We start from the raw sequence: 12,814 nt of genomic DNA on the forward strand, positions 1-12,814 counted from the left end.
CCTATCCTTTACATCCACTGCCTTGTGCCCAGATTCCCTGAGGATAGGCACCTATACTTTACGGAAAATAGATGGCACATCCAGAGATAGAAAAAAAGAGAACAACTGGTGAAAGAACAACTTATGTTTATGCGAAAAACATCACGTTCCACATCAACAAACGTAACAATAAATGGATAAAAAGTAGGCTACGCCTTTCATTAATAAAATAGTAATCGTTGGAGTTGCTGTGGTAGAAGAGAAACACATCAGTAACACTTCTTTTGGAAAATAATCAGCTTTAAGTTGGGAACAGTAACTTCACTTCATCACATCACACCAAACCATCATGGATTATTTTCAACATCAGACCACAAAGAGTTTATATCATGGCATGTTCAGACAGCAGGCTATACATGGTGAGAGAGACACTAGACAAATACCGCAATTACAGGTGAGTGACTAACGATGACTGAATGGCTTTTTGTTCAAAATCTGTCTAATGCAGCTGTAACAAAGAACCAAAGGCGAAAAGTCAAATGTATGAGTTGATGACTAAAACAAGTAAAAACTCAGTATATTTAAAACTGGGTGTGGATTTCAGATAAGGGAGCATTATGAAAGCCAATGTTCTAGAAAAACCTCACAATATTGATATGTCTTGTAGTTGAAGAATGCATTTGTTCAAGGCAAAAACCAGTGACTTTCCTTCCAATTATGAACCATTTTCCGTCATAACTGGTGGGAGGTGGGAATACACCCTAGACTGGAGGACAATCCATTCCAAGGTACCATACACACTCACACACATCACTCACTTACACACTCGAGGCTCAATTTAGAGTCACCAGTTCTTCCACCTGCATGTTTTTGTGAGGCGGAGAACCCAGAGAAAACCCACGTCGACAAGGAGGACAAGAGAAAGTCTACACAGACTGTAACCCGAGCTCAGGATACAACCATGGAGCTATTAGGCTGCAATGAGACAAAAAAATTAAAAAATAATAAATAAAATAAAATAAAATATTAGATGATAGTCTGATCATTGGGTGTGTTATCAAAAAAAATGCATTAAATTTGTTGAAAATGCACATCTGTAATAATTTGTGTAGTTTATGCTCAGTACTTATTTAATATTTTATTTGCAAGTTTTAAAATTGAAATATTTTTAACAATTCTAAAAGCTGATAAAAAGTAAAAACAATTATGTTTTTGTTATGACGTAATATCGAAATATTAAAAAATATCTTATATACTAAAGTCTAAAAATTTAATGCTGCTGTTGTTTTTGATGATGATGATGATGATGATGATGCCTGGCTCGCGCACCAATGTTTTCTGTTTCGTTTTCTTTTTGCTGTTTTTGTCCTCGGATAATCCAGACCTGCAGGTGATGCTTAAATCACATGGCTGCAGTGGAGAGGGTGGTGCTCTACTCTATAAAAATCTGTTTGCTGGACGCCACAGCAGTCAGACACACTAACACGTACACACACCCACACACACACACCACACAGAGACGTGCGCTACAGCTCCTTAAATAACGCACATCTCTCCGGAGCGCGTGCCACGTGAGGAGCGCACGGTTTCACCGGGAATATGCGGAGCATCTGCGTGAAAATGTGGTTTCCTGGATGTCAGCGATTTAGATGAAACAATCTGGGACTAATTTGAAAACCTATCGATCATCGGACCTTTTTCTTTCTTTCTGTCTTTTTTTGGAGAAAAAATAAACTGGGAATGGCCAAGACGTCGCTTCTGGATTTGGGCGTTTTGATTTTAATCGGATTAACGGCCGCACGTGCAAACGGTATTGTGCATTTTTTATTAAAAGGGGATCGTGATAAAAGTGCCGTGGGAAGTCGGAGATTTCTTTTTATTTTTAGAGAGAAAGTCTTGAGAATGAGTTCTTGGAGTCTTCGGGATGTTCCTCGTGCGCTCCGTGAAGCTATGGAGGCACTAGGAATATAATTCTTATTTCAAGAGACTAGAATTAATAATGGAATTATTTCTAATATTCGTGTTCACAAGTTATTAGCGACCTTAAACAAATTGATTTCTTGTTGAAATTAATTAATATTTTTTATATATAAAATAAAACAAATCCCTTTTTCTGATCAGATTTTTTTGTCATCCAAAAAAAAAATTTCTCTCGAGTTTTTTTCATCAAGATTTTCTGATTTTATTCATTTATTCATCTTTATTATTTAGTGATGGATCCAGAGCCTATTCTGGGAAAAAACAAATTGGGAATGCAGTACATAATGGTTGCGCGCACATATTCACATCTGAGGGCAGTTTAGTGTAGGCAGTCTATTTACAGGTATGCTTTTGGTAGGTGGGAGGAAACCGGAGAACCCGTAAGGAAGCGCACATGGGCGCGTGGAGCGCATGAACAGAGACTTTCTTCTGATAAACACAAAAATAACATGAAATATGTGGATAAAAATGTTTTGATAATTAAACAAATTTTAAATATCGTGATACATGAGGGTTGTGTAACAGCGGAGCTTTAAGTATCGTGATGTTTTTGTCATATCGCTCACTCCCTGTCTCGTGCCGCAGGTGATCGTTCAGTCCAAAAGAGAAAATGCTTCACTTTAAACTCTCACATCTTTGATATGATTTAATTTTAGTCTCGTTTTTATTTCATACAACAACTCACCCCTTTCATGTCCGGAATATTTTCAGGCGTTTCACTGCACCGGCTTGTCGCGCGCGAGGACCACGCGCTTGAGCCCGAGCGAGCGAGCATGGGCGCGAGGACAGCACCGGCGCCCCCACCGGCACCCACGGAACGAGCGCGCGAATTCGCCGACGACCACGAGCACGACGACGACGTCACAGGATCGTCGCGCGACTCTCTGCCGCGGAACAGAGTCAAGCGGTGCACGTGCTATACGTACAAAGACAAGGAGTGCGTTTATTATTGCCACCTGGACGTCATCTGGGTCAACACGCCGGAGTGAGTGCGCGCTTCTCTCACCATTCACTTAGAAGGAAAAGATCAAACAAACAAACAAACAATAAAGATGCGTTCAGGACAGAATGGACTAAAAGTTTGATAGTTAAAGATAATTTGTTCTATTTTCTGAGAACAAAAGACAAAATTTATTTTTCTTAAATAATCACGCATAAATAAAAAAAAAAACATTTAAAATAATAAATAATACATATATATAAAAATTAACAAACAAACAAACAAACACTCCAGTTTATATTACACAAATAATTTCGAGTTTTACCGAGTAATAATTTGTTAAAAAAGAAAAATAACTTTAAACTCTAAAAATTATAAAAATAACTATTGCAAGGAATATCACAGAAACGAACTTTTATCTTTCTATACATAAACAAACAAACAAACAAACAAACAAATAAATAAATAAATATATTTATATAGCATATATTATCTGATTAAATGAGTTAAAATATTTACCTTTTTATAAATTGGTGGAAAAGGAAATAAAATAATTGTTACAGGAAACGTGAAACAAACAAACAAACAAATAATTAAATAGTTGATTTTTATCAATTTAATAATATTATCATTAATTAATTCAATGATTGTTTTGAGGTTTTGTTTTGAGGTTTTGATATAAAAATAATAATTAAAGCGATAAACAAATTACAATTACATTTATTCTGTAAACATAAACTAATATTGTTTAATTTAATATCACAAATTTACAGATTTATGCTGTTTTCAAAATAAACAAACAAACAAAAACAGACTCAAAGCTCATAAAGCTCTCAAGAAATGACTTTATTATCTACACTAATGCAGGACCTGAGGCGTGTTTCTGTTCTTATCATGACACAGTAATGACCTTTACAGTCAGCAAGAATAAAAGAGAATCTTGGGCATTTAAAGAGATCACTATTAAGCAGGTCTTAGAAAATAAATCATCTTGAGGGTTTGAACAAAGTGCTGTCTTATCTAACGACTTATGAGTCTAATTTACATCCACTGCTGATTAGTGAATCTAACGGGAAGTCTAAAGCAGGACAGAGTTCCAGATCTTCTCAGATCCAGTCCTGAGTTTCAGGTTTTCACTTGATCCTGATCACCAGATCATTTCAGTTGGGATCAGGTGGGTTAGAGTGTTAGAAGAGAAACCTGAAACCGTCCTGAAATGGTGGGCTGAACTGACAAAAACAAAAGGGATTATTTTTTTGTTGTAATAAGGGTCGATGTTTAAGTGCATAGCAATTTGTTTAACTCACATCTGAAAATTTTCTTATTTTCCTAATGTTGATCCAATCCAAAACCACAGAAATATAACATACTGTTCAGATGCATGATTGACCCCCGTGTCGGAAAAAAAGGGAACTAAACTTCCCCTTTCCTTGTCTACTCACTACAATAAAAGTGTTTACGTATTACATGCGAATTTAGATGTAATTGACATTTTAAAATGATTCATGATTGAAATATTAAGACATTAAGGATGGCATTTTAATCACCAATCCATTCATTTTTCGAGTAGTACTTTAAAGGTACAATCTTTACACCTTTCCGGGTGAAAGATACACATCAGTGACAAAAAAGCTCCAGTGGTGGTGGATCACATGTCATGTGGAAATATAGACAGATATTTATGAATATTTCAATCCAGGTATCAGTAACAGCCATTATTCTTATAAAACATTCCTCCTTATAGTCATGTACGGTTTTAAACATGCATGATATATAATAATAATTCCGCACTGTAATATATCCCAGATTATTACTAAGCACATTTTATTGTGCATTATAGATTGCGTGTGTACATGTGGCATCAAACGAATGAATCTAATTGATGATTCGATTCAGACTCATTCCTGAGATATGATTCTTTACAGTTCGTGCAAGGCTTATTGCATTAATGTCCAGCGTAATTTGGATCTCAAACAGAATTTCCAGAAAAATTCACTGTATCTGAATCGAATGGAGAGCGTGAACCAGAATGTATTTGTTCCTAACGTTCACACTATCAAGCAACAAGTCGTCTGTCGCACTTAGAAGGCACGTAGGGTTAGAGTTTCTCAGTTTTGATAAGAAACATTACTAAGGTTTTTAAGCTTTTAAGCAGAAATTAGCTTACATAAGCCTTTTCAGAGGATTTGCAAAGCATGCTAACTGTATTTACACTCACTTACACTTTAAAGGTGCGTACTATATACTCACCGGACAGTCTCTGCTAACTCCTTTCACGCTTTATTTTAATTTCTAATATCTCTATAGACTTTTAATGATAAGTTGTACAAGATAACGTACGATGAAACCTCTATAAGTTTTCCTTCCTTTTTTTTTGCATGAAACAGTAAATGCAGGAAGGAACCGGTGGACTTTGTAAAATGGGGAACTGAAGAAAAGTTGGCCCACTAGGCCCACTATCGTAATAGGATTTGTTGCTTTTGTGATGTCACGCCTAATTTGCATAAAATTTATGACTGCTTGTCAATTGGAAGTGTGATCATGGAGACAAGAATAAAAAGAAATTACACTGAATTGTGCATCAATGTATTGTGATTGACGATTCCATCTTCCTGTGTGTGTGTGTGTGTTGATAGGCGCATGGTGCCGTACGGCATGTCGAGTTACAGAGGCTCTCAGCGTACACGGCGCTCTGCGACAGACAGCAGAAAGACGAGGCGATGCGTGTGCGCTCGGCAAGGCGATTCACAATGCAACAGCTTCTGCGGAAAAAGGTAATTATTTGTAGTTATTCTACAAATCACAGAGTTCCACATCATTTCTGGCTAACAGCAGGTCTGAGAGAAGTGCAGCAGGCTTGTATAAACGTGCTTGGTAGTTTGGATAAAGTGTGATTTTTTTGTGTAATTCTTTGTAGAAAAATAAATAGAAAAATTGCAAGATGGGCGAATTTTGTGTGGTATAAAATTGGAGGAGTTAAAGACAATATTCGGGATATGATGTTATTGTAAAATAATGTTTTTCGGGCCTTGTTGTTGATTATTATTCTTAGTATAACTGAACAATTTGTGAATTATTAGGATTTTATTTTAATTTATTAAAGGACATCTTGAAAGTTTTTACCTGTTGGAAAACTATGCGTTTTTATTCCTTATTCCTTAAACTATGACATTTTATTCCTTACTTTATAATCGTTCTGGACTAGAGCTTTTGAAACTGTTTTTTTAACTCTGTGATGAAGACTATTTAAAAAAGACCAGCTGATGGTTTGATTGTTATGTTTGTCTTTGTCTCATCCTATAAGGGGGCGGTTACCCTGACCATCTGTTGCTGGAGAGCGAAGTCTTGCTCGCAAACGTCCTTCCCATGCATTCTTCTGTCCTAACACCTGGACTTACCTTAGAGAAAAGCAGCTTATCTGCCTAAAGACAAGGAGGAATTCCATTATCCAGCGAAGAGACATGACAGGAAAGGAGAAGAAGAACACAATGGAGGCTTTTGTGGAATGCTTATGCAACTAACGAGCCTGTAGAATAAGATCGGAGCGCGATTTAAAGAGCAGATATTTAACGCAACAAACTGGCTTCATGCTAACTCATCATCATGTTACAGCTCGTCTTCTGCACCCAACACCCGAGGCTGACTCTTTCTACTGACTATCGCCTCTGTTTCGTCGCCATTAATCAAAGACGGTTCGGAGCTAAGAAACGAGACTAACTCACTATAACGATCCGATTTCCGTATCACAGGTTATCAGGTCCGATGGTTTGTACACTGTACATACCAAGATGACGTCGATTCTGTTCCGTTTTCCTAAATACTGTGTGGAAATGCTTCTATTAGATGGCACTTAAATAAGGACAGTGTGTGTGTGTGTTCATTTGTTAATGAATGCCATGTCATCTGTTTCCTCCATGTATAATTAAGTTGTGGAATGTCTGTGAAATAAGTTAGTTCTTGTACTCACTTATGGATATAGCAGCTATGAACAGTCGTTCCTCCACCAGACATTCTGGACAACTGGACAGTTGGAGATTTTTCCAGTCTTCATGCTCTTTTTGCAGACTTTACTTATCCAGATTTGGTGATTCTGTGCTCATTTTAGCCTCAGATTCCTAGAGTGCAGCCCTGATGTTGCCTTCTGCTGTTGTAGCTCATCCACTCCAAGGTTTGGCACATTCTGAGATGGTTTTCTGCTCACCATAGTTGTGGTGAGAGAGTGCTACTATAGACTTCCTGTCAACTCAGACCAGTCTCATCATTCTCCTCTCATCAACGAGTCGATTCAGCCTGCATATCCTCAGCACACTGGATGTTTTTTTTGGCTTTTTTTCACCATTCTGTGTAACTCTTCAGACTTTTTAATGTGAACAAATCCCAGGAGTTTCTGAAATACTCAAACCGGCCCATCTGATACCAACAATCATGCATGAACATTAACCCGAAGTTCTCGACTCATTTCGCTCTACTGCGATGTGATTGGCTGATCACGTGGCATGAATGTTCCTAATAAAGGTCTTCCTAATAAAGTGGATGATGTGTGTATGTACAGATTCCATAGGGCGTCACTATGCATCCTCAGCTTCCTGAAGGACTTTTACTAGGAACCCTCTCTGCATACGAGACCCTCAGAGATCAGTATCTTGACCATATATGGACATATTAATACCACAGGACCATTGGTTGTTGCTTCTGATTGGTCAGAAGGTGTTGTAAAAGGGACTGACTGTTTATAATATTTGGTAATAAAATGCTTAAAATGTAAAGAAATTCAAACATCTAAAATGAGCAAAGAAAACATCTGGAAATAGGTTCAAATTCATAAATATTAGATGAAGATGCTAACTTGATTCATGGATGTTCCCCAACACTAAACAGATAAAAAGTGACATCATTCTACAATAAATAAAAATGTTTAAATGTTAGGTAGATTCTCCACTTGTCTGTGTTCATAGCACTACATTTCAACTCAAGCATTAATAAACTGTTACTACACTACAGGCTGTTGGTCAGTTTGTGGCTTCTTTGGGGGCTAATTTGCTTGACTAAGCAAAAATATTTGTATCTGTAACTTCAGTCGCTTGTGTGATACTGCTTAATTTCATTTGGTCATTATTATTTAAAACGACACAAAAATACCCGAGCCTGAGAACAGTGTTGTGTTACTCCATGCATATAATTTAACTGGAACCACTGGAAGGGAACTGAACAGGAAGTATTCTTGGCACTCAGTCATGTTTGCACAGGAGGTGTAGGTTCTACATGCTTTCTTCCATGTGAACCGGACACCACCGGCGCGTCATTCCGAACTCTAGATCTTGCTGATTTTGGCTCTCGGGTGCATTTCATCTGCAGTACACGATGACACGGCTCTAATGGGTATAACAGAGGCCCCTTTTTTTGTTTTGGTAGAAAAGCTAGTCTTAATCTGGATGCAGTTATACACACACACACACTCACACACACACCATCAGCAGCTAACACTCTGGCAGTTTGAATTGTATCTCTAAGCCAGATAAAGAAGAGAAGATAAAGATCTGAGAGTTTTAAGGAGTCTTGTCTTTTCCGCTTCTCTGTGCTTTGACACAGAGAAGATGAATGAATCTGGAAGATAGCATCTAAATTGACAATTAAGGCTCAGGATTGATTTTATCTTTTCACAGAGCGTAGTGTCTTCTGTTGTTACTGAGAATATTTCATGGTTGGAAATGGGGTATGTGTTTCTACAAGCTTCACCATACAGCCAAAAGGAAGATATTTAGACATCTAAAATAAATAAATAAATAATAAATAAAAAAATTTAAAAAAGAAATTTTCATTCCATAGATCAAAAGGAGAAAAAAGAAAAAAATACATTCGTATGGTACAACAAATATTTAATCTTTAGAAATGTAATAGACACTTAATAGCATTATGGATCTACATCCATCCGTCTATCCTTCCATCCATCCATCCATCATTCCATCGGTCCATCCATCCATCCATCTAGCCTTCAATCCATCCATCCATTAATCCATATATCTATCCACCCATCCATCGCTCCTTCTAATCATCCACCCATCCATCCATCCATTGTTCCATCCGTCCATCCATCTGTCCATCCATCCATCCTTCTAACCATCCACCCATCCATCCATCCATCCATTGTTCTATCCGTCCATCCATCCATCCATCCATCCATCTAGCCTTCAATCCATCCATCCATCCATTAATCCATATATCTATCCGCCCATCCATCGCTCCTTCTAATCATCCACCCATCCATCCATCCATTGTTCCATCCGTCCATCCATCTGTCCATCCATCCATCCTTCTAACCATCCACCCATCCATCCATCCATCCATTGTTCTATCCGTCCATCCATCCATCTATCCATCCGTCCATTCTTTTATCCATCTATCCATCCATCCATCCATCCATCCATCCATCCATCCATCTAGCCTTCAATCCATCCATCCATTCATCCATGCATTAATCCATACATCTATCCATCCAACAGTCCATCCATCCATTGATCCTTCTATCTATCTATGCATCCATCTATCCATCCATCCATCCATCCATTTATCCATCCATCGATCCTTCTATCTATCTATGCATCCATCCATCCATCAATCCATCCATCTATCGAGCCATCAGTAAATTACCATGGTGAAAGCTCAACTCATGTCAAAGCTTCTATCCCAAAAAATCACTATAAGAAATTTTTCATGTCATTAAATGATTTTCTTCGTCATATCACGGCAACCATCATCCGTTTCATGACTCAACTAACTATCTTCATGCTAGTGAAGCATTAAAACTATTAAAAGGAAATAAAAAGACCCAATCAACAGGTTGATTTCAAGCACAATTAGTTTTAATGCAAGCAACAACCTGTTAAAGCTGTGAAGCATACCACTATTAAACAAGCCTATAAAACTTTATTATATTTATTACAAACTAAAGCATCTTAGCATGTTTAAAAGCACACTCAAAAAAATGCTCCATATTTTACTTAAAACTTAGAAACTATGCTTGTGGCGGCCTGGGAAAAGCCACTGGGTGTCTCTGCGGCTGAATTCTGGCAACCGGCACAAAAATCTGTGTTTTCATTAAACTTTACTTTAAAAACTCAACTTTTTGGGAATATTTTTATTTAGATTACTTTCTAACCCTGGCTTGGCATGGTCCTGAAATGTACACAGAGGTAAAAACAATAAGTACGTCTAGCGAGTTAGCCAAGTGTGATTTTCTCACGCAGGTTTGCATATTTTCTCATGCAAAATGGATATAAGCCTAATCATTTCGGATTGTTTTCAGACTTTACAGTCATTAACCCTTTCAACCAGTATGAAAAAACTAATTATTGTATTTCTGTGAGTCTGATATATAACGAGTCAGTGTGTTTTAGACGAGTGTTTTTCCCTCTGTTGGAGAACCTTACACAGAATTTTACTGGTTGAAGATCAAATCTGAGCTGCTTTTTAGATGAACAAGCACTTGGAGCATCTCAGAGAGCAGAAATGGGTTTGATATCACTTTGAAGAAACAAACATTTGTGAGGAAAAAAATAATTCGAAGAATATATCGCCTCAAGTAGGCTAGGGAAAAACAGAAATAGTTTTGAAACACTACAAACTGTTAAAGTCCTGAGTGTCTACGTTCATATGAGCTTCATGTTAACCACCACTGTGGAGTGAGACATGACAAAGACACTCAGTCATCAACACAGACACAATAAAAACAGAAAGAAATTCCATTTTCTTTGCCTCTGGGAAAAGGGTTAAACAATGCAGTGCACTTACACACTCTGTACAGATGACTTTTACCTCAGGTGATGACATTAATGTGTATTTCTTCCTCAGTAATGCTGTTTTTCCATAAAGAGGTAGGCTTATAAATGTAGATGTACACGTGTTATGTAATCTATAAATGCTATTTCTGCCTTTTATTAACTTCATTAACTTTTGAGGTAAAAACATTTACAGCAAAGATTTACCTCAGGTTCTGTTCGATAAAACTTGCATTGTATTTAAAATATAAAGCTTTTGTGTTGTGGAAAGATGTGTTAACAGATCTGTGACCGAATTCTCTTGATTTCATCATGCGGTGAAACCATAAGTTTTAGCTTGAATGTCATTTCTCACTGCTAATCATGTAGCTCTTCGTTTTAAAATTAATAGACTAGTCATATGCAGCATTGTGTGCAATGCACCATCAAATCATGTCTCTGGTTTTCTGAATGGCACGGGAACATCCGGAAGTGAACCTCAAGGGGTAATATATACGGAGGAGAGGCTCTAAAAAAAACAAAACTGGTTCTTCAGAGTAAATGGTGATATCAATTTGAAGGTGTTTATCTTACATTTACATTTCTGGCATACGCCCTTATCCAAAGAGACTTACACTACCGCTCAAAAGTTTGGGATCACTTGCATATTCCAGGTTGATTTCAGCTATGGAGGAAGACTCCATCAGCCAATCCATCTTGTGGGAGATGCTTAAGGAAGCATGGGGTGAAATCTCATCAGAATATCTTGAAAAATTGACAGCTAGAATGCCCAGGCTGTAATTGCGGCAAATGGATGCTTTGACAAAGGCAAAGTTTGAAGAAAACATTCCATCAAAATCATTATTTATATATTATTATATTTATATTTATATTCATTATTTATATTTCTAACTCTGACCTGTCAGCATGTCCTGTTCTTTTGCTATATTTTCTAGTCAGACTAATTTTGTGTGTGTTTCCTTGGAAAACAATAACATTTTTGAGTGATAGTGTATATTTTTATACAATTGAGCAGTTGGAGGTTAAGGGCCTTGCTTAAGAGCTGAGCAGTGGCAGCTTAGTGGACCTGGGATTCAGATTCACAACCTTCTGAACAGTAGTCCAACACCTTAACCACTAAGCCACCAGTTAAACTCTGTGCAAGGTTATCCAACAGAGGGAAAAACACACATCTGACACCGAAAGAGTCCTGGCTCATTTTGTATCAGACTCACAGCCTGAACATCATTCGTATATTTATACCGAATGAAAATGTCCCAGAAGTCCATTTCCATTCTCCTGGTGTAATAGAAAGGGCAAAAAGGGGAAATAAAATCCCCCCCAAATAAATTCAGTTCTGTAACTATAACCCTATTGTTGATTATTTTCCATCACAAAAACAGACTCTTTTATTCCTTTGTTATACTTCCGTTGATTAAAGTCAGCGAAATCAGACGAAATAAAACGGCTCCACACCGCCAGCTTTCATATACGGAGTAATGATTGTGTTTGGCTTCTACGCTAAAAAATCAGGAATATTCACAAACACAGGTGTTCACGACGACCACAAAACTTGGACGCATGTAAATTCGTTCGCCGCAACAATGCGTATTAAATACAGAGTCCAGGATGAAAATACTCAGAAATACTGTATGCTTTAAAGGAGAGCCAATCAAATTGACCAGAAGTGCTCTGAATACAAATGTTCATGAAGGTCCATGGAAGGAAATTCTTAAACGATGATGAATTATTCTAACATCAGTACCCCCTTCTTTTTTTTTAAAGACCTTGTCTTTAATGAGGACAGAATTGATCAAAATACTCTCCTGTCCATCACAGGAGGCATAAACCTTGGCTCTATTACAATAAGTGAGTTTAAATTGCATGTAAAGATGTAGATCGATCAAATTTCTCTAAACAAACCCAAACTGCATGCTATCAGATTTCAATCCTTCTCACAGTCCTCTAAACCCAGATCTGAATCCACTTCCTCGTGCCATTTGGTTCTTTGCCATAACCTGATATCTAACACCATCTTGCTTTATCTCCCCACCCCCTTTGCTAAAGCTGAGATCTAACATCCAGAGCTGTTAGTTACACCTACAACACATCAGGAACTAATCAGGAAATATCCCACAGCCAGGCGAGTCCACTGTAGCCC

At 37.5% G+C, this 12,814-nt stretch overlaps 1 protein-coding gene across 1 annotated transcript; it reads left to right on the top strand.

Annotated features, from left to right (window-relative positions):
• Positions 1–1,435: 1,435 nt before the first annotated feature.
• On the top strand, positions 1,436–7,897 carry LOC131342191 (endothelin-3). The gene is made up of 4 exons (XM_058372863.1): positions 1,436–1,789; positions 2,671–2,944; positions 5,536–5,673; positions 6,204–7,897. The coding sequence occupies exons 1-4, from the start codon at positions 1,720–1,722 to the stop codon at positions 6,217–6,219; spliced, it is 498 nt and encodes a 165-aa protein (XP_058228846.1). The 5' UTR covers positions 1,436–1,719; the 3' UTR covers positions 6,220–7,897.
• The last annotated feature ends 4,917 nt before the right edge of the window (positions 7,898–12,814 follow it).

The sequence above is a fragment of the Hemibagrus wyckioides genome, linkage group LG21, assembly GCF_019097595.1.
Source record: "Hemibagrus wyckioides isolate EC202008001 linkage group LG21, SWU_Hwy_1.0, whole genome shotgun sequence".
In the NCBI taxonomy this organism is placed as follows: Eukaryota; Metazoa; Chordata; class Actinopteri; order Siluriformes; family Bagridae; genus Hemibagrus; species Hemibagrus wyckioides.